General features: G+C 54.1%; 2 protein-coding genes across 2 annotated transcripts; one reads left to right on the top strand and one right to left on the bottom strand.

Moving 5' to 3' along the window:
• Positions 1-2,946: 2,946 nt before the first annotated feature.
• On the bottom strand, positions 2,947-6,153 carry ZIC2 (Zic family member 2). The gene is given in 3 exon segments (XM_041478302.1): positions 2,947-3,071; positions 3,074-3,262; positions 5,054-6,153. Coding segments are annotated over 3 exon segments (1,317 nt in total). The 5' UTR covers positions 6,057-6,153.
• Positions 6,154-13,887: 7,734 nt separating this feature from the next.
• ZIC5 (Zic family member 5) lies at positions 13,888-20,090 on the top strand. Its single transcript, XM_041478314.1, is given in 4 exon segments — positions 13,888-14,219; positions 14,221-14,305; positions 14,308-15,205; positions 19,636-20,090. Coding segments are annotated over 4 exon segments (1,770 nt in total).
• The last annotated feature ends 2,217 nt before the right edge of the window (positions 20,091-22,307 follow it).

The raw sequence follows: 22,307 nt of genomic DNA, 5'->3' as shown, positions 1-22,307 counted from the left end.
GGGCCCAGGAGGGGACTTGGGCAGACGGTGGCTGGCAGGGACAGGCTCTGAAGCTGGACCCCCGTATGGTTTTTCAGCTGTGGGAAGGCCGGCAGGACAAGGAGGGATCCTCTCAGCTGCATTTCCCACGGATGTCTCCAAGGGGCAGGCGGCATATGCCAATGATTTTAATAAATATTTTTTACGTAATATTATTACCGAACATAAATTATGTTTTAATAGCAGTTTGATTACCCGGGGAGCTGCCGGGTGCGCGGGGATGGCCGCTCTGGGAAGAGCACGGCCGCCGAGGAAGCTCCGGATCCGCTCCACATCTAAACTTCCTTGTCAGCTGCGGGACAGGGGGGAGGGGGTGTCTTTCCCTCCCTCCTCCCCTTCCCCTGGGTGTAGGTAACCCTCATCTCACCCCAGAAGTGAGCAGGGCCCCTGGGTGTAGGTATACCCTCATCTCCTCACCTAACTCCCTCACACCGGCCGGAGACGGCTCTATTGATATTTGAACATACGGCACAAAGCACGAAAAACCCAAAGCGACGAGTGGCCCGGGGGGGCGTGAGCGATGGGCTCGGCCGGGTGTGAGGAGCAGAGGCTTTCCCGGGCTGCACAAGCTGCCGCTGAAGGCAGCGCAGCCACCGCAGGGCGCTCGGAGCCCGGCTCTCAGCGCTGCCTCTTCGCAGGGCGTATTTCGGTGGCTTGACAAGGCCGAACTTTTTCCGCGATTTCCCTGCCGCTGTCACACTCGCCTTGCCTGTCCCGGTGCGGCGGGCTGTGCCCGCAGAGCTGCTGTCCGGCTGCCCTGCACCGGTGGCTCCGCCGGCCGGGTCCCGACGTCGCACTTGGAGCCAAACGCCGGGCCAGCATCCCGGGAAAGTCATCGCCCGGCTGCTCTCCATCCCTCCCTGAACATATCTGGCAACCTAAACCGCTCTCTGGGCTAAAATAAAGTAAAATATAATTTTAAAAAATATAATTTTAAAAAATAGAGACAAAGAGAGAAAGAGAAAGCTAAAAAACTCGAAGGGGAAATGTGAGCTCTCGGACATCACAACTTTCTCCTCTCCCGGGCTGTATGGAGGCTGCCAAAAAGATGACAACACTGGAGGCAAGGACCATGTATGGCTCAAAGCAGCCGAGCTCAGAGCCTTGTCATTGCCCCTCCACCTCGGTCCCGAAACGCCCCTCTTTCTCAGCCTCTGGGGCAATGATCTCCCCAGCCAGACGCGCACAGGGGAGCGAGGGGTGAGCCCGAGGAAGGCAGGAGCCGGAGGAAGATGTGCTTGCTCTCACCGCGAAAATATCTTACTAAAGGAGATCCTGCCTTGAAAGTCATATGGAGAACATGCATACCCTTCCTCACCCTTTCCTTTCAGCTCAGAAGCTTCACAAAGTTTTAGGGGTTTTTGTGGGTTTTTTTTTTCTTTTTTCTTTTCTTTTTTCTTTTTTCCTTGAAGAAGAATTTTAGAAAAAAAAAAGAGAGCCCAGCTGGAAGGAATCCTCCTCTTCCAGTAACCAGAAGAAGTTTTAAAAGCATTTGTTTTGCAGTCGCTGCTCAGCTCATCACATACCTTATAGCAGGTTTTAGAGAGCCTTTGGCATAAAAAGGAAACAGCTCGTGCAGTTTCAACACGTTTTATTATATTTCTGTATGCATTACTCTCAAAACATATCACAAGAAATGATGAAACCACTTAAACCTTCAAATAAAAAATCTGAAACAGTTTATGCTCACAATTGTACATATTTATAGTTAAGAAACATTCTTTATAAATACTGTTTCCTCTGTAGCAAGTTAATACCATAATTTAATTACAAATGGATAAATATGGTAACAGGTATTTACAGGAGGAAGGGCGTTATTACGGAAAAGCTAACGGCACAACGTTTATTTTTCCTCACAATCTTCCGAACAGGAACTAACAAATTGAACTTGCAAAAGCACTAAAACATCACATGTAAACCCAGCTAACAGAAAAATACATTCACAAGCGTTGTTGTTCGTGTGTGTGTCTGTGAGTAACAGAATGGAGACTTTGGCACGGTATTTCTTCCCCAGTCTATAGTTGAAATGCAGTTTACAATCAAGTTGCTTCTTAAAAAGGAACACAATATTCAAGATATCACAATTACAAAAGAAACCATTTTTTTTCTTCCACGTTACTTTTTTTAAAAGGGATGAACTAAAAAAGGAGAAGAGAAGGAAGTGGGCAGGGAGAGAAGAAAACAAGTCCATCACTTTCTCGGGGAGGGAGAAAGAGGGAGGAAAAAAGAAAGATTAAAAAAAAAAAAAAAAGAAGAAGAAGAAGAGGACCAATCCGCGGTTTACAAACGGGACGAACTTCTATACACCGACAATCCAGGAAAACCTCGTTCCCCACCTCGCCGGAGGAAGGAGAGGGCCGCTATATACACAGTTCGTGGGACGGGAGGGCGCTGGCTGCTCCGGCGGGGAGGCGCGGGGACCAGAGGAGTTTGAGTCTCTGATCTTTTGTCTGAAGACTCCAGAGGGAGAGTTTCTTTCCGCCGGCTTGGGAAGCTTTTAGCTGGGTGATGTGTTGGTGGAGCATGGGGCTGTTTCTGTTTCTCTCTCTCTTTCTCCCCTTTCCGTTCCTCCGTTGATTTACTCATTCTCTTGTGTTTTTTCAGCACGTAGTTTTTGGAAATTTTTTGCTGGTTCAAAATGTTTTCAAAAAGAAAAAATCCAACAAAAAAAAATAGAAAAAAAAAAAGAAAAAAGAAAAAAAGACGCGAAGGCGGGAGGGTATGGGGAGATGAAGGCCCCCTGTCCCCATCCTGCTCGGCCGTCATTTCGCTGCCGGCGGGTGCGGCGGCATCTCCCGGCGCGTCTCCGGCGGGCTCGCTCGGTCCCTCCTGCCCGCCGCCACCGCCACCGCCGCCGCCGGGGCGGGGAGGGCGCGGCGGGGCCGTGCAGAGCAGTCCGGCGGGGCCCTACACGTACCACTCGTTGAAGTTGGAGGAAAGGCCGCTGTGGCCGCCGCCGCCGCCGCCACTGCCGCCGCCGCCGCCCGCCGCCCCGTCGGGGCGCCCGGAGCGGGGCGGCCGCCCTCCCGCCTCCCGCCGCCGGCTGCGGGGCCGGGTACCTTCATGTGTTTCCGCAGGGAGCTGGGGTGCGTGTAGGATTTGTCGCACATCTTGCACAGGTAGGGCTTATCCGAGGTGTGGACGTGCATGTGCTTCTTGCGGTCGCTGCTGTTGGCGAAGCGCCGGTCGCAGCCTTCGAACTCGCACTGGAAGGGCTTCTCCCCTGCAAGAGAGCGGCGCAGCAGCGGGGTGAGCGCGGCCGCCCCCGCGCAAACCCCGCACAGCCCCGCGCCGAGTTTCTCCGCCCTCGCCCTCCTCTCCCAGTCGCTCCGTACAGCAGTTTCCGAAAGCAAGGGGCCGGGAGGCTGTGTCCCGGTACCCGCAGCGCCGGAGGGCCGCATCGCTCACGCCTTGCCCTGAAGCGAGGCAACCCCCGTCCCCCTCCTGCTTTTCCTACCAAAACCCCGGGGATGTCCCGGCATCTTGCCTGGTTTTATTTCGACCGGTGCCGACACACATAGCCAACCCCGAAAGGGATTGAAGAAGAAAGACGATTTAAAAAAACAAAACAAAAAACAACAAAACAAAACAAAACAAAACAAAACAAAAAAAAAACACCAAACCAAACAAGCATCACCGAGCCGTTTCGCCTCGGTACCAAATCCGCTATCCTGTTAAACTGGAAACCATTACCGACAGATTTAAGGCCGGGTATATTGTTTCGTGTATGGATATTCGAGATAAACGCACATCCGCTGGGAAAACTAAACGTCTGTAAAATACTTCATTTAATTTTCATAGGGATTCCTCTCGCCCGGTTGCCAGGACTCCAAATGCCGGGGAGTACTTTGGAGGTGAGAACTCCACATTCCCCCGCCTTTGGAGGGGGAAGCATTTAACATTAGATTCGATTAGCACCTAAATTGTTTCTTAAAGACATCCGCTCAGACACAATGACTTCAGTGCGGGCATCTCATGCAAATACATTTCTCAAATTTTAAACCTTGTTAAAGCTCGTCTCGCACCTCGCATCAGGCTTAGCACTTGAGAAAACAATAGGCCTCGAGATTTTTAGCCTTTCTCCGGGTAAATATTTGGAGTGGAAGTCGCTAAAATATTTGGCCGTCTTTTATGAAATAGTCTGGCACGGTTTGAGCCGGCAGGAGTAGTAAATGAATAATAGATGAGGAGGGAGGATGCGTTTATTTTTGTTACCCTTCGGCTCAGGCGATTTTCCATCAGGAAAGCCTGTGCTCCCTCGACCCTCTTCCACCTGATTTGGGTGGAAGTTTCCGAACCTCAAATCCTCTGTTCCCTATTACATAATTTAATAAACTGTTGCAAAAACACCTTAAATCACATCGAGTGAGACCTTAAAAACAATTTTTTTTAAATGAGAAAATTTTATTGCCTTGCTCACACCATTTAAATTTAATGGAAAACATTCCCAGAAAGGGACTTTTTGCCACTTCTAACGGGATTTAGGACTAATGATTGATTTTGCAAGTATTTATATAGTTTCTCTCGGCATCCATAAATAGAAGCCATGCTCACAAGCGCTGAAGTTTTATGCAAATACGTTGCATAGAGCAAATGACTAAGGCGTTTCAGATGGATGGATGGATGGATGGATGGACGCACGGACGGATGTTTTCCCGTATTTTAGCAAGACGGCAAAATTTGGTTAGCGCTGTATTCCGCGTTTCTGCGGAAAGACTCTGCTCAACCTCAGCACGAATCTACAGCTCTCACTCCCAATTTAAAACAAATCAGTAAAATATCCCATCGAAATCTGGAATGGAGGGGGGTGTATGCTGCTGGGGAAGAAACCAAAACAAACGCAGCCATGTGATGGAGAGGGTTAAAAAAAAATAAACTGGAAGCTTATTTTATCACTCTCCTAATTTAACATCATTCTGTCTGAGTATCTATCAGTTTACACATATATATATATATACACACATATATAGGCACGGCCAGAGGGAGGAAATCTGGCGAAAGAAACCCGAATTACCTGTGTGCGTTCTTTTGTGAATTTTGAGATTTTCTGATCTGGCGAAAACTTTTCCGCAGCCAGGGAAGGGGCAGGGGAAGGGTTTCTCTCCCGTGTGCACTCGGATATGATTGACCAGTTTGTATTTCGCTTTGAAAGGTTTGCCTTCGCGGGGACACTCCTCCCAGTAGCAGACATGGTTGCTCTGCTCGGGTCCCCCAACGTGCTCCACGGAGACATGGGTGACCAACTCGTGCATGGTGCTGAAAGTTTTATTGCAACTTTTTTTGGGGTTGTTCAGCTGTTCGGGATCGATCCACTTGCAGATGAGCTCTTGCTTGATGCACTGCTGCCGCATGTAGCGGAAAAAGGCACCTGGGTGGTGGTGGTGGTGGGCTGCCATGTTCATGCCCATATTCATATTCATAGGGCCGTACTGGTTGTGCAGCTGAGCCGCCGAGTAAGGGTCAGTCCTGGGGCTGGAAACCTGGCGGTACTGATCCGACCGGGCGAATACCTCCCCCGGCAAGCCCAGTCGCATCTGCCCGTTGAGAACATTTTGGGAGGCGTGGGGACCGTGCTGGTCGTGGATGCCCGGGAAGAGGAGGTGGCTCTGAGCGTCCGTGTGCGGGTGGTGCAGGCTGCCGGCCGCAGGGCCGAAGATGCCGTGCTGTCCGCCGGCCGGCGACGAGTCCCCGAAGCCCCGGCTGCGAAACAAGAAGTCCCGGGTAGAGTTGAAGGGCGCCCCGGAGTAGGAGCCGACATGAGCGGCGTGGGGGCCCAGGGCGGCGGCAGGGTAACCGGGCGCCTGCGAGGTGAACGCCGAGCTCTGCCCGGGGGAGAGGTCGTGGGCGCCGGCGTTGAGCTTGAAGGCGCCCATGTGCGCCGCCGCCGAGTCCACGAAGCTGTTCTGCGCCGCCAGGCTCAGCTCCCGGTCCTGCATCTCCGCCGCGGCCGAGTGGTGGTGCCGGGCGAAGGTGCCCACTCCGAGGGCCGGGAACTGCGGGCCGGCGTCCAGCAGCATGGTCCGCGCCGCTCCGGGGACGCTGCCGCCGCTGCCGCCTCCCCGCTACAGCCTCCGCCTCCGGGCTGCCGCCGCCCGCCCGCCCGGGCGCGGGGCCGCCGCCGCTCCGCTCCGCTTCCCCCCCCGCCTGGCCCCCGCCCGGCCCCGCACCGCACGGGCCCGCTCGGCGCCGGTGGCCGCCTTCAACCCCGCACTGTCGGTGGCTTCTTGATTTTTTGGGGGAGTCACTCCCCACCCCCACCCGTCTCCCCCGCGGCGAGGGGAAGGGGTGGCGCGGGGAGAGGCGCGCCGATCTCGGAAAATATCGATGTACGCTTTGGCATGTGATCCTGCCTCGGGAGGCAAACAAACAAAGCGAGGGGCTTAAAATATAACCCCCTCAGCCCCTTTCCTCATTTCGGCTAAAGCACATGAAGCCCGTGATCGATAAAGGGAGCAAGGAGGGAATCAAATAAAAGTCACGTTGACGGGGCGAGGGTGGCTGGGACCAAAAAACCCAAATCAAATAAAAATTAAAACATAAGACGGAACCGTCGCCCTGGCTGTTTGGGCTTTTAAACCACTTATGTGGGAGCAGAGAAGTCGATCTGCGATCTGCATGTGTTGTGAATGTGTATCTGAGAGCAGATGCTTTAGGAGTTTTCCTTTTCTTTTCTCTTTCTTGAATAAAGAAACAAAAACAAACCCGAAAAAAAAATCCCTACCCAAAACCCCACCCTGCCATTGTTATTTGGAAACCGGATTCTTACATGGCAGGAATAAAAAGCATAAAGCCGACACACACACACACACACACACACACACACACACACACAGAGCAAACAAGTCCCCTTCCCCTCCCCCTCCAGTAAATACACGTCTGGCCCCTGAATCGGTTTGTTTTGTAGTGGCTGAAAAATAATCATCTCGAGGCCAGCAGCACACCAATAAATAAGGCTTTGTAAAAATCAAAGCCTGGCATAACATTTGCCGTCTTAACTGCCCTGCACAAAACCTTGCGTTTCTGTACCCATCAGTTCTCTGCTTGGCAGAGAAGCATCCCAAAATATAAGGGTTTGTGTGGTTCGGGGGCTCATTTTAAAATTCTCCCTTCGACATTCTTCCTATGACTCCTCATGGCATTAAATCCCACATCAGACACAGGCAGGCTCAAACCTGGACCCACAACGTCCTAGCGAGAGCTTTACAGAGAGAGATGATGGATGGATGGATGGATGGATGGATGGATGGATGGATGGATGGATGGATGGATGGAAAGCAGGAAGGAAGGAAGGAAGGCAAAGGTAACACTGCCTACCAAAAAAGGTCTTTCCCATCATTGTCACTAAATGGTTAAAATATTTCCAAGACTGTCCGAAAGTGTTTGAAATGTGCCGGTACCGGACATTAGTCTTTGAACAAGGCGAGGATTTAAATTGGGAAGAAGTGGGATTCCTTCTAATCGGAAATGGGCAATAGGAGGTAAACCGAATATTAATGCAGAGCTGCACCTCTGATGCCAACAGCCTTTTTCTCTTTGCTCGCTGTCATTTCTGTCCTGCCTTTGCAGGCAGGAGTGTCTGCTCCCCAGATCTTGCCTTTCCAGGCTGTAGCTTGGGAGCATATGCTGTCCTTGTCCTGACCCCCCAGGCTCCCAGGAACAGACCGCGAACAAATTCTATTTTCCTTCTCTGAAAAGATTTCTAGACGGAGGTCTGAGCGCAGTCCTTCACCGTTGCTGGGGATTTTGAGAGCCCAAGCTGAAGAGGAAAGCTTGGTCTCCTGCATCGTCTGCCTCCAGATTAATGAAAAAAAACACACAGAAAACTAGACGTTCGCATACACTCCCCCCCGCCCCCCTCCCCAGATTTAAAAGAATTTACTACATCTAAGATTAGAAAAAGAATAAATATGTGCAAGAAAATTGGCAGTTCAAAACAGTTTTGGGGAAAAAATAATAGCAAAGGTGAATATTCATACAAATATCTACCTTCTGGATTTCCTTTTCTTTCTTTCTTTCTTTCTTTCTTTCTTTCTTTCTTTCTTTCTTTCTTTCTTTCTTTCTTTCTTTCTTTCTTTCTTTCTTTCTTTCTTTCTTTCTTTTTCTTTTTCTTCCTTCCTTCCTTCCTTCCTTCCTTCCTTCCTTCCTTCCTTCCTTCCTTCCTTCCTTTTCCTTTCTCTGTTATTAATTTTTTTCACTTCCTTTATCATTTTGTCTCCTTTTTCTTTCTTCTCCTTACCTTATTTTTCTGCATTTCCTGCCTTCCCTCCCCTCGCCCCTCGCTCTGCCTGCTCAGCGGTGCCGGCATCGGGGCTCTTTCGGGGGGACGCAGTGAATTCCATCCGGAGCCCCCGCTGGCTGGCCGCTCTCTGCTATTCTTTCAGGGCTCCAGCCCTACTCTCTCTGCAGGAAACAGAGGAGCTGATCCAAGTTCAAAGTCACGTCGCCGTCCCTCCTAAGAAGTGCTTTATTTGCCTCTGAACCGCAAAACCCTTTTCCCCGATGTCACAGGGTAACAAGGGAAGGGAGCGAGGGAGGAAGGGAAGAAGGGAGGGGGGCAGAGGCACCGGCAGCCAGCCCCGCACTCTCTTGTCGGGCCACCGCCACGAACACAGCCTGCGGCTCATGGCAGCTTTCGGGGAGGAAAGCAAGTGGTCACCCGAAGTCGGTGGTAAACTGTTTTATTGAAAGAAGTTTTTCAACAGGTTTCTGGAGGTGCCAGACCTACAGAGCAAACGTCAGCTTCCCCAGGAAAGCTTTCCCGTCTTTGTAAGTTTTCCTTAATTCGCTTTAAAACTGCTTTTCTCTTGTTCTTACGGGCTGGTGATGCGAAGGGAGCTGGAGAGGGGTGTGGAGGGGGAAAGGCGGGACGAGGGGAGAGCAATTTCTTGTTTCCCCTGAACTGTATATATCGTCTTCTCCTTCTAACCCTTTTCCCGAGAGGTGTCACCGCCCTCTGGGGAGGCTCCGCGCCCCCTTTCTCCATGCCCCCCTCCCTGGCAGCCATGGGTGCTACAGTGGGGGCGCAGGCTGCGGTGGGGCCGGGGGCTCTGCCCATGGGAGGATGGGGCTGGCGACGGCCTACTCGGGAAAAAGAGGCGGAAGGACCCACCGGAGACGGGTGTGTGCATGCGAGAGGGAGAGAGAAAGGGGGAAGAGGGTGTCCTTCCACCAAAATTCAGCCTTCCAACGCAGCAAGGGGACGAGGAGGGAGAGTGTGGCCGGCCCGTAGCCTGGTGAGAAGAGGCCAGTTTAGCAGCATCACTTGCACCGTTGTCTGTATCACAGACACTCATAAATTCAACAAGCTCATCAACAGGATATTAAGTTGCAGGTTACCTTTGATGGTGCCGATCCGAGCCACTTCTAGGCCTTTCGACCTATGACCCGTGAAGACCACATGTGTTGTCCTCTAGCCTCCCTCTGTAAAACACACACTTCGAGACAAAAGTTCTTTGTCAGGCTCTACCGGCAGAGTAGTGTAAAAGAAATAGGGGAAATAATGAAAATCTCAGCCAAAGCTGTAACTTTTAAACACTTTTTTTAAATTAAAAAAAAAAAAAGAGGAGAAAGAAAAAAAAAAAAAGGAAAGAAAATACACTAGGCAGGGACAGAAGGAAGGAGCACCTCACTTTCGTGCCATTAATATTTATTGTTCATTCAGTTGCACTTTTATATTTATAAAACCCCTCTCTCGGCGGTAATGCCGTGAGACGGCGGAGGCCAGGAGCAGTGTAGCACTTTTTTCCAGGACGGGAACCTCGGCCGAGCGGCAGCCGGTGCCTCTGCCCTGCCCTGCCCAGCTGCGGCTGAAGGACGCGCAGTGCCGCGTATTTTGCGGGCCCTGCCCCACTGCGCCGCTCATTCTGCAGGCAGCACAGACCCGGCACAACGCCCCCCAAAACGGGTCTGCCGCAGCGCTGCCGGGTTTTATTAGATGCACCTTTTTCCATCTGGAGATGCCCATATAAACGTTAGAGGCAGGGGAGAAGCGTCCCAATAAAGCACGATGGACTTTGTAATACAATTTATGCTGTCATTCATAAATAACAATGCCATATGGTAACCATATTGCTTATACAAGTAAAGCCGTCAAAGTGTCACTATTTGATTTATCTCAACAGCTTCTTCCAACGGTGACGTTCAGAGAGAGGGGAAGTGGGAAAGAGAGAGAGAGCAGAGCAAAATTTGGCCTGGGTTTCCTGAGACCGCCTCTCTCCTTACCTCTTTCCTTCTTTCTATATATGGATAGATAGACAGATATATAGATGGATAGATAGATGGATAGATAGATAGATAGATAGATAGATAGATAGATAGATAGATAGATAGATAGATGATAGAAAGAAGGAATTTTTTTTCCCTTATTTTGTCGGTAACTGAGCAAACCCCAAAGGGGATGGCCCCTCTTTCCCTGGCGATGCGTGCACTGAACACGACAGCTCCGAAACTTATGCTGGTAAATCCCTGTCCCAAAGGTGCTGCGACTCCCTGCCCCGACAGCCCCTAGCCCCGGATCCTTGTGTCAGCTCCAGGTTGCCGCCTGGACGCACGGAGCGACGACATTTGGCATAGAAGTTTAGTTTTTAAGAGTGTATGTTATCCATCCGCTGAGCCCCTCCATAAAGAAGGGATGGGGAGTCTCACTGTCATATCGCTACTCTCTTTCCCTTTCGTGCCTCTCGGCCGAGGTCCCGACCCCTCCGTGCTATCCCCCAGCAGGGACAGTGAGCGGGGTACCATGGCTCCGTCCCGCCCGGGCGGGTCTCCACGGGGCTGTGACTCGGGGCGCTCCCTCCTGCCACGGGCGGACTCCACCTCCGATGGCCCATGTTCGGGGAGGGACCCGCGCCGCAGAGCAGCCCCACGAGCGCAGAAAGCCACCCGAGACGGGTCGGGAGGAGGGTAGGCTTTTCTAGCGTTTTTGGGGAGTCTTGCAGGTCTTCCCGGGGAAAGCGGCAGTCGCGCTCCCTTTCTAATGGTTCCCCAGAAGAATGTTTCACACCTTATAAAATATTGCTCCCCGCTCCCTAACTATCAATAAGACGTGCATTAAAGACGATTGTTTGTAAATGGTGTTCATGATCATTAGCATACATTTACATAATGCAGCTCACAGCACAGCGTTTTACGGTTAAACACCTCCTAAAGCCCGAGCTCAGTTTATAGAGGAAGCTTTACGAAATAAATTTGAAGGCTTCCAGGCTTTCACCCCGCCTCTGCAGCCTCCCCCGATGTCCCTTGGCAGGGCTGCCGGCGAGCGGAGCACAGAGGGAGGGCTCTGCAGCCGGCTCCGCCGGGGGAGCAGGGCGCGTTCCGACCCCCGACGGGCGCTGTCGGTGTTGTGGGGGGCTGTGGGGTAGCACAGCACGCTTTTCCTCTGCGGCAGCCCGGGGGCAGCGGCAGCCTGGGCCTGAGCTGGTTTCGGTGAGTTAACGGGCTTTAAATTCTTCATGGCTCTTTTGGAGCTGGCAGCGTCCAAAATTGTCCCTGCGCGGACAGCCACCTTCTCTGCCCGGCGTTTGCAGCCAGTCCTAAAAATGAGCGAATTTCCACGTGAGTCTCCATCAACCCCTCCCTCCCCACAGTCACAGGTCAGCTGCCTATTAGCCAGCTATAAAATAATTCAATTTTTTTATAGCCTCTCATAAAAAGAAATTGATCGGGGTATATATTAGAATTAAGACATATTAAATCGATGACAGATACACATCACCTGCGTTTAACAGGACAGGAACAAGAAGGCATGCAGAAGGTTCCGCGGAGCTGTGATACTTGTTGTTCGCCTTCACAGCATCTCCCATCAAACCATTCCATCTCTGGACCTTGCTCCAGAGATGCACCCAGAATCTGGGGAGGAGGGAGGGCACTATTTGGATGGACATGTAGAAAATACGTGTATATAAACACCCGCACAGACGTATGGCTACGTTGCGTGAAGTTTTTACTGTGCAATAAAACCATCGAGCAGCCGCTTTTAAAACCCGGGGATCATTTATTCCCATTCCTTGCCTTGCAGCATCACTGAAACCCCCACGGCGGCCACACGAACCGGGAGCATTGGCTCGTCTCCGGTGGGGGGAGAGAAGGGAGGGAACCGGCGGGTCTCTCTCCCCCTTGAGCTCCCCCTAGAGCCTCTCACCCCGCTTTTGGCAGCCGTGGGCCAAATCCTGCGAGTTTCCCTCCGCGAGTAGCGGCAGGAGAAGCAGAGGAGGGGGAGCCTGGAGCCTGGCCCAGGAAATGCCGGACCAGCACGGGGCTTCCTTTGAACGTGGCTTGGCACAGGGAAGCGGCCAAGACGCACAGATGTAGTTTCGTCAAGGGGATTATGTGGCCGGGGAGAGCCGGAGGTGCGTGTGGGTCCGCTGGCGTCCCCCGCCCCGTTTCCTCTCCTGGAGAGGCGGAGAAGTGTCCCTGGCTGCCCCGCAGGCAGGGAAGTGCAGCCAGCTTGCCTGCACTTTCCAGGAGCGCAGGAGCTCAAGGCATTCCCAGGGGGACCAACAGCCTAAAGGAGGCAGATGACATATCAGTGAAAGCTACTTCTCCTCCCACAGAAAAGTCACGACAGTGCTCCTTTCCCCTTTTGGCTCGCAGGGAAATCCCGGCCTTGCCCAGTCAACCCCCTCAAAGGGCAGCATCCTTTGTACCGAAGGGCCAGTTTCGGCGCTCCACAAAGAGCTTCGCTTTCGAGGACCAGCACACCCCGCACCCCAGGGGCGGTCCTATCACTGTCCCCGCCCGTCCTCTACCTCTGCCCCCTTTCAGGAGAGCTCCCACTTTTCCTGCCTTTTCGTCTGGGGCAGCGGCTCAGGGCCAACACACACCGGCCGGAGACCCTCATTTCCCAACCCACCTTCCGACATCCTAAAGAGTCGAGGAGCATCTATGCTCGGGGCCAGTATCACTGCGGGGGTTTCATCTCTATTTCGCCGCTGCTGAGTTAGGGCTGAAGGGGATGCAGCTTCCATGGAGTACGGCTGGAGGACCGCCGAGGGGCGTGGGGTGGCTCTCCCCACGGGATGCCCCGGAAAGCCGCTGCGGGGGGAGGAAGCCCCAAAGCGGCAGCGAGCGCAGGCTCCCAAAACTTGGCTCTATCATGTGCCACTTGCCCCCCTTCCTCCTCCCCTCCCCGCTTACTCGTTTATTTTCTAAAGGAAAGGAATCCCAACCCCCGCCGTCTTCTTTTCAGGGAAACTTTGGCCGCCTTCTCCTAGTGGTGCCTTGGGCATGAGTACACACAGGCTCGGCCTCGCGTGGGTGTGGGGCTGCGCGCATTGTTGCATGAGGGAGTGCTTTCCCGCCTCATCCATGAATGAACGTGGCCCTCCAAAAAAATAAAAAAGGAAACCGAGCGCAGAGCCGGGCAGCAGGCGTGCGCGTGGGCTGCCGCCAGGCGAGGAAAGAAACCCCACGGCCCCGCAAACGTAAACACGGCGGAGCACCTGAGCAGGGCGCCCCGTCCGGTGCCTGGGGAGCAGAGGCAGCTGCTGCCCGGTGCTGCCCGGTGCTGCCGGCGGGGGGCGGCGGGGGAGGCGCCGGGTGCGCCCCGTCGGGCCCCGCGCGAAGTTTTGCAAGTGCAACTTCGGGGGGCGGCGCGGGGGGCCCGGGGGGGCGGCGGGGGCGGATCCCCGCTGCGCCGGCGGCCTGAAAGGGAGCCAATCGCGCGGCCCCGGCCGCTGCCAATCATCGCCATCCGTCCAATCCCTCCGGCGCGGTGTCCGAGCCGTATTCCCCAGCGCGCCGCCGAAGTGTGGTGAGGGCTCTGCCAATCGCGGGCGGGCAGAGCGGGGCCAGGGATGCGCGGGGCTCGGAGCGCAGACAAAAGAAGTTAAAGAGCCGCTTAATATATACATGTTTTTGAAGGCGGGTAAAGGGAAAAAAATAACAACAGCGAGCGTAGATGGGCTCGGCTGTGTCGTTATGGAGCCCCCTTTGAGCAAGAGGAACCCGACACTGAGATTAGCGGATTTGGCAGCGGCTCAGCCCCATCCTCACCAGAACATGACAGGCTTCCCGGGGCTGGGGAACCACCACGTCCACCCCCACCACGCGGCCCACCTCCACCCCGGGGACTCGGGCGGCGACCCCGGCGGCGCCCTCACGCCGCTCGGACCCGAGCACATGGCGCAGCCCGCCGCCCTCAAGCTCACGCCCGAGGCGCTCACCGCCGCCGCCTTCGCCGCGCCCGCCGCCACCATCACCACCGCCGCCGCCGCCGCAGCCACCGCCGCCGCAGCCACCACCGCCGCCGCCTACGCGCCGCCCGCCGCCGCCCTCCCGGGATACCCGTCGGGGGAGGCGGCGGGCCGGGACTTTCTCCTGCGGCGGGAGCTGCCCGCCGCCGCCGCCGTGCACGGGGCGCTGGGCGAGCAGCACCCGGCCGCCGGCTCCCCCCACCTTCCGCACCCGCCACCGCACGGCGTCTTCATCTCGGCCGCCGGCACCTACGGCGCGACCGACGGGGCGCACGCCGCCTTCCCGCCGCCGCCGCCCGGCGAGCAGGGCGCGCCCGCCGGCCGCCACCCGCCGCTCAACGGGCAGATGCGTCTGGGGCTGGGGGCCGCCGCCGGGGAGCTCTACGGGCGCTCTGAGGCGCACTACGGGGCCGCCGCCTCCTCCTCCTCCTCCTCCTCCTCCTCCTCCTCCTCCTCGGCGTTGCAAGGCTACGGCTCCGTCAACCTCAACCTGGCGGCTGCCGGCCACGGGCACCCGCACCACCCCCATCCCCACCACCACCACCATCACCACCACCACCACCATGCCCACGTCGGGGCCGCGGCGGCGGCGGCGGCGGCTGGGGCCTTCCTGCGATACATGCGACAGCCCATCAAGCAAGAGCTGATCTGCAAGTGGATCGACCGGGAGCCGCCTCCTCCACCTCCTCCGCCGCCACCGGGCGGTAGGAAGCCTTGCTCCAAAACTTTCAGCACGATGCAGGAGCTGGTGAGCCATGTCACCGTGGAGCACGTCGGTGGGCCCGAGCAGAGCAGCCACGTGTGCTACTGGGAGGAGTGTCCCCGCGAAGGCAAGCCCTTCAAAGCGAAATACAAACTCATCAACCACATCCGAGTACACACGGGAGAGAAACCCTTCCCTTGCCCCTTCCCCGGCTGCGGGAAGGTCTTCGCTCGCTCCGAAAACCTCAAGATCCACAAGCGGACTCATACAGGTGGGTTGTTCTTCACACCACCCAAGCATCCCTTTCCTCCTCTTTTCCTCCTCTCCTACGCACCGCCGAACATGTGACTTTTTCATGAATAAGTAATTCGGCAGCACACGGGCCACGCACACACAGCTACGTACACGCACCCGGCCCCTCTGTCCTGCACACACGTGTCGCGTCCCCCCCCTTCAGCCCCCCCTTCCCACCCCCTCCGCTACCCACCTCCCCGCATCCCGGCAGCACCGGATAAATACACCGATTAATAAATAACGCAGAGCCGGGGGAAGATGAGCAACAGCCCCTGCGGAAGAGCGAGGAGAGGATGAGCGTTCGCCCTTCCCTGCTCCCGCCGCCCTTGTCCGGGGCACCCCGGGGGGCTCACCCGCGTCTGGGAAGCGCTGTGCTCTGCCACTTCCCCCCGCCACGCCGAAGGACGGCGGTTCTGCTCTTCCTGCCGCTTCTGTCGGCGGGGACGGAGCCGGGCGGGTGACGCTTGGCCCGACGGAGATGGGGCCGCGGGGGCTCTTGGGGGCGCAGTTCCCCTGCGCTGCGGGCGGCGGTGGCGGTGCTCGGGTCTGCCGGTACTACCGGGACTACCGGACTGCCCCTGTGACCAGCGCTCCTGGGGCTACCCCCGTTCCGGGACTGTCCCTACTGCCGGGACCAACGATGCTGCCGGGTGTGCCCCGCGGCCGGGGCTACCGATATTGCGGAACCACGGGGGATGCTGAGGGCACTGCCTGCGCTGCCCGTACCGCTGGGCTAGCGGACTGACGCCGGTGCCGAGGCTTCTGGTGCTGCCTGGGCTGCTCCTGCCTGCGGCAGTACCCGCGGAGTCGGGAAGCAGGGTGCGAGGCGGGGGAAGGCTCTCACCGGAGGACGCTTCCCTCCCTTTGTGGATCTGAGAAGCAAACTTCAAAGTCACCCCGAGTGCTCGGCGGGGTACGGGAGGAGGGAGCGGCACCCCCGGGGCATGCCTCGGGGGACAGGCGGGGGCCCCTGGAAGGGCTTGGGGTGTCTTTGAGCCTTTCAGTATTTTATTTCTCTGGGTTTGGTTTTGATTTTTTTTTTTTTTGTTTGCTTTGGTTTGGGTTTTTTCCCCCACTTTCTCCTCATTCCTCGCCACTCCCGAAATACGCATTTCCATCTGGGTGTAAAACGCTGCCGAAAACGAATGAAGCCGGGATTTATAGTGGCAGACAAATATTATTCCTTGGAGGATACTTAAGGAAGTGGAGTTGCCATAATTGCTTTCTTGATTTATTGTTTGCTGCTCGGGAAGAGAAAAGCGGCGACCGTACAACGTGTTGTTCCGATGTAAAACCAAATGGCCCATGGCTGAAAGGATTATAGATTTTTATCTCCAGAATATGTCAGGCACGAGCCCATACGTAGCAGCGGAGCCCTGAGGGTGCCTAGTGCTCTACACCCCGAGCCGGGGATGGGGTGTGGGGAGGAGATTTCTCTGTGGGAGAGGAGGAGGTAAGGGCTGACGCTTTTTGTTGTCGTGTTAACGACACCGTGGAATGAGTTAGCTGGAGGCCCGCGGTTTTTTCATCTATGTGAAAAACTGAAGTTCACCGCGGACTTTTCTGGGCTCCTCAATTCCTTACCCATCTCAGCTCCAAGGGGCAGGCGGGAGGGAAGTGGGAAGAAATCCGGGAGAGGCTTGCGTGGAGGCAGAGAGAGTCAGCCGGGAAAAAGAGCCCCCCACCAAAGCCCAAATGAGTGTCAGGCGCAGCTCGTAGTTCTTAGATGAGGTCGAGCATCGCCTCGAGGCAATGTGAGGGACACGGCTTCTTGCAATGAAAATTTGGCGTTTTCAGCTTGGGGCTACCTGTAGTCCCGGGAGGATGTCTGTGCGTGAGCCCACGAAGAAAGGCTCTATCCACGCAGAAGGGGTTGTTGCACCAAAGCAGCCCTCGGGGTGGGGGGCAATAGCCCACCTCGAATGACAGCTCGGCCCATGGGAGGGCAAAGGCGACAGGAGTATTTCCCTACGTATTTCTCCCCATGCCTTCGAGTGGACAAGGGATCCTAAACTTTCTCCCCGTTCCTATCAGATTAATTACTGTCATTTTGCCACTTCAGCTTTAACTTAGTCATGTGCAGCCTGGGAGCAGGAGAGATTTACAAACTATTCGTATATTATGGGCATTTGGCACGCCCGGGGGGGGCGGGGGATAAGTAGGCGGTTTTGCATGTTTCTGGTAATCCTTCTGGAAGAAGAAGAGTATTTCAGTAATTCAGGAAGCGTTTGTTTGGGACCTTTTTCTCCTTTTTTTTTTTTTTTCCTTTTCTTTTTCTTCAGAAGCATCCGCCGGGGGGGCTGCATAGCAAGCTCTGTAGCTACTGCCCTATTCTGGGGACAAATCACTGTTCCCAAAACCGGTGCGTTCTAGGGGGAATGGGGACCTAGTCCCTTCTGCAGTTTTGCTTTTTCCTCGCCAAGGACGATGCTCAGGACGGTCAGGCTTCCTTCCAGCGATTTCTAGACCCTCCAAAAAAAGTGACCTCCAAAAAAAGTGACCTCCAAAAAAAGCCCCATCTGTGCCCCTCCCCGCCACCCGCACTGCTACTGCCAGGAGGAGTCAGGGGACGGCGCCTGGCATCTCGCCCCCTTCCGTGGGTTAAAACCACCTACAAATGGTTAAACTCTGACGTGATGCCCTCGTCAGCGTAACGGGGACACACGGGGACCTTCGCCAGTCCTGGACTTATGGGGAATTTGATCGTCGCGATCGGGAGTCTGGGGAGGGTGCCCACGCGTGAACCCCAGTGGAAAAACACTTCCCTAAACCCCTGAAAGAGTGGGCACGGTTTGGTCCAGCAGTTTGGAGCATTTCTCAGGGGGCTGCGCTTCGGGCTCTGCAGGTCACGGCCAGCAGCAGAATGTGTGAGCCTTCATCCTTGGGGCAACACAGTTAGAAACTGCCCAAAACCTCCAGTAGATTTGCTTTGTTTTCCCAGAAAAATTAATAGTAATTAATGAACAAACGAAGTGACTGGCAGCTTGTTTTGGGGGTGTGCAGAGGTTTTCATGCACTTAAAACCCACCAGGCACAATTTTAATTATTTTTCTCCTTTTTTTTTTTTTTTTTTTTTTTTTTTTTTTTTTTCATAAACTTTGCACTTTCTAGCGCTACCACATTGGTGGTAGGTGAGTCGATTTTAATTGAACAAATTGATGCATAAATAGGCTGTGGAGGTGTATGTTTCTATAGTAACAGCCAAGAAATTGCTTCTAAAAATAAAAATACTTTTCTTATTTTCATTATTATTTTAATAAATAATAAACGCGACACGATCTTACAAAGGGGAGGAGCAGTAAAAATCGCTTGCTAGTAAGGAGAAAATGTCCACCGAGAAAGCTGCTGGGTCATTATTTCTGAGCCCTCAGAGCAAATCACATCTGAAAATACACATCAGCCATGTCTAAAGCGACTCAAGAGTCACGATAGTAATGACAAAGATTATCAGTGCAGGTCTGTCTGTGCTGGACTCACGTGTAGCAGAGTGAGAAAAACTCGCTGTAAGAAGATTCTGTACAGGGATCTGGCACTTTTTTCTTTTTTCCTCTGGTGTCTCAAGAGGCATTTACCCAGTCCTATTCAGGATCTATGAGGAAGGGTCTGCTCGGGAGCTATGGGGAAGGACATGCTTATGAGCAGCAGAACGTATGTATTCCAGGGTATGCTGCAGGAGACGAGCGTGTGTGAGAAAGGTACGCCAGGCTAACCGCCCCGGGCGGATTTTCACAATCCCTTTAACTGGGATTTAAAAAACTCTTCAAAGTAGATCATCCGCACACGTTTAGACCCAAATTTGCCCAGGGTAACCAGCTATGCTGCCCTCATCTCCGATGTCTGGGCTGGTCCCCCTAACCTGCAGATTCCCCGTCCGGGCTGCGCGGTGCTCCCTCCTTTGTGTCGGGATGCTTAAACAGGTGTTACTTTTATTTTCCCCAAACTAATTATTCCTTCAGCGCAGTGCCCATTGGGAAAGGATTACGCAGGAGATGTGCCAGGCGAGCCAGGCTGCCGGCAAACGCCAGCCCTCGCAGGCAAAGGCATTGAGAGGTTTTGTTTGGGCTCGGTCATTAGAGCGGTAATGAAGGTTTCTCGTGTGCGAGGGGAGCGCCGCAGAGGGCAAACAAGGCCGGGGGGGCCCTGCCGCCGCCAGCCCGGGACTCGGGGCCTGAGGGCTGCCAGCGACGTGTGACAGGCGGCAAAACATGGGGAAAAAGTCGGAAACCTCGGGCATGTCACGACTGTGGCGAAGGGGGAGGAAAGAAGGGGAAGGGGAGGAAAGGAGGGAAGGGGAAGGTTTGCCCTTGCCGCTCGCCCCCGGAGGCCGCGCTGCGGAGGGGCTGCGGTGCGGCGGGCGGGCTGAGGCAGGGCCGGTAACCGTGCCGCGTGTCCCCTGTGTCCCCGCAGGGGAGAAGCCCTTCAAGTGCGAGTTCGACGGCTGCGAGAGGAAGTTCGCCAACAGCAGCGACCGCAAGAAGCATTCCCACGTCCACACCTCGGACAAGCCCTACTACTGCAAGATCCGCGGCTGCGACAAGTCCTACACGCACCCCAGCTCCCTGCGGAAGCACATGAAGATCCACTGCAAGTCCCCGCCGCCCTCCCCGCCGCCGGGCTCCCAGGGCTACGCGGCGGCGGGGCCCCCCGACGGCCCCCTGCCCCCCGAGGCCGAGCCGGCCGCCGAGCCGCCCCGCGGCCGCCGGGCCGCGCTCTCCCCGCCGGTCACCAACCTCAGCGAGTGGTACGTCTGCCAGGCCGGGGGGGCTCCCCGCCGGCCCCGCACCCCCTCCAGCCGCGACACCTCCCCGGCATCCGAGGAGGATGAGCCCCACAGGACCTCGGGAGGCAGAACTGCTCCCTAGGGCCGTGCCCAGCCGTGCCAAGCTGCCGGTGGCCCCGGCCCCACCGCACTGGCCCGGGCCGCAGAGGCAGCCACCTGGCATGGGGGGCTGCCGTGGAAGTGCCATCAGGTTTGACTCGCGCTATTTATTCCATGTACGAAACCCTATGGTGTTTGTATGGTAACTAATTTAATTAAAGAGACTCGGACCTTTTTTTTTTTTTTTTTTTTTTTTTTTTTTTTTTTTTTTTTTTTTTTTTTTGGTAAATAAAAGTATTAATAACGCCAGGCTGGGCTGTCCCAGTCACCCGAGCCGCACAATTTTGCAGGGGGACGGTGTCAATGGAGATGCCCATCTTCCACTCTGCCCATGCCCATTGCTCTTAACAAGATTAAGCTGGCGAAGGCTGCAAACAGGCAGAACCCAGGCGAGCTCTGGAATGGCTCTTAGGTACCTCAGCTGCCACCCCAGAGGCTCTTCTTTGGCCTGGGTAAAGCCCCAGGTCAGCAGCAGCCTCTTGACTGTAAAGCAGCACCTGCTAAAGCTCCGGCTAGTCAAGGACAGGTTGTGCATTCCTTAAAATAAAATAAAATAAATGCATTTCCCCACCCCTCTTGCAGTTCAGCTCCTTTGTAATTGAGGGTTTCTCTCCCGAGTCGGGGGGGTCCCACCTGCACCCGGCATTTTCTCTCCAGCCTGTCTTTCACCCTTAGCCGTAACATTGTGCAAACGATTTACGAAAGGAAAGACAAAAGACGCAGGACTCCTTTTTCACTCCTCCACGGTTTGTACTTGTATGGCTCCTAGAACGTAGCCAGACAATAAAAGAAACACGCTGCTATTTGACAACTGTGATACTGTGATACATTTTTGAATTTTGTTCCCTAAAAAACCCACAAGAAAACTCTGCGAATTTTGCTTCCCTTGGGGTTGGTGTTTTTATTACTCTGATAATTATTTTTTTTTTCAAGTTCGTCTCTCAGACGAAGACTTTGCCTCATGTTCCCTTCAACCCCCTGGGGGGTTGGGAGGGGGAGCAGCCCCCCGGCCTGACGAGTCCCGGAGTAGGGGGCAGGCATAGAGTGATTATTTTTTATTATTATTTTTATGTATATTATTTCATCTCCAACCGAGCTCATGCCTGCGTGCTTTTCACCACCCCCCTGAAGTGGCCCGGCAGAGTCACCTGGGAGGTGGGGACCAGAGCTGCTGGGATGGAAGCCAGGGGTGGGTGCCCAGGCTGGGCTCGGGGTGCCAACCTCCCCAAAGCTGCCACCAACCCAGCCCTGCAGCCCAGGGCTGCGGGACAAGGGGGACACCCCGGCCTAGAGCCCTTGAGTCAGGAGCGGGGCGCAAATGAAGTAAAGAGCACTAATTCCTCCTCAGAGACCCTGAGAGAAGAAGCGGCAGCCTCCCTCCCCTCCCCCAGGGCTTGTGGAAATGTGTTTTGTGTGCCGTGAATGGTGGATGTCGTCTTGTCATTGTTAATAACGTGTATGTGAACGCGATTATTTTGTACAGTCAAATTAATTTATTTTCTGACATCACCCTTTTTCCCCCCTTTTTTTTTTTTTTTTTTTTTTTTTTTTTTTTTTTTTTTTTACTCCCCTGTAACAGTACAGAGCACACCAAAGAATTATCTTATTAATTTTGGTGATAGATTGTTGTTTATGATGATGTGGTTTGTACAAAAAAGAAATCATTATATTTTTCAGCTTACTTGAATGAACGATGTAATGTGAAACAGACTCTTCCTGCATGTCCTCCGTGCGGTGTGTTGGTGCTGATAATATATAAATTTATGTATAGTTCATAGAGATATTATATTATTAGTACAGTGCATGGTGCTGTCACTCTGGAAGCCTTTAAACGTTGTCTTCATATTGTTGTGTTGGATCTAAAGAAGCAGGCGCTACTTTGAAAACAAACAGAAAACTTGAATAGAAAATAATTTTTTAAAGCTCATTCAATTTGCTTTTTATTCGTTTTTCAAAGCCCATTTGAATAAATAGAAAATAATAAAGTGAGGTATGAACTTTTTAAAAAAATAATTTATGTAATGTAATCTTATTAGAGTTATATTGGTGCTGATTTATAAACGAACTTTTTAATTTATGCATTTTTTCAATAACAGATTGCACTATACATTACGACATGGCAGGGTTTATAAACTATGGCTCGGGGGGATATATCACTATTTTTATGTATTTGCTACACGTAGGGTCACACACTTGCCCA

This window comes from Pyrgilauda ruficollis, unplaced genomic scaffold (genome assembly GCF_017590135.1).
Source record: "Pyrgilauda ruficollis isolate IOZ18807 unplaced genomic scaffold, ASM1759013v1 scaffold44, whole genome shotgun sequence".
In the NCBI taxonomy this organism is placed as follows: domain Eukaryota; kingdom Metazoa; phylum Chordata; class Aves; order Passeriformes; family Passeridae; genus Pyrgilauda; species Pyrgilauda ruficollis.
The sequence above is the reverse complement of the archived record's forward strand: the minus strand, read 5'-3'. Positions and strand labels throughout refer to the sequence as shown.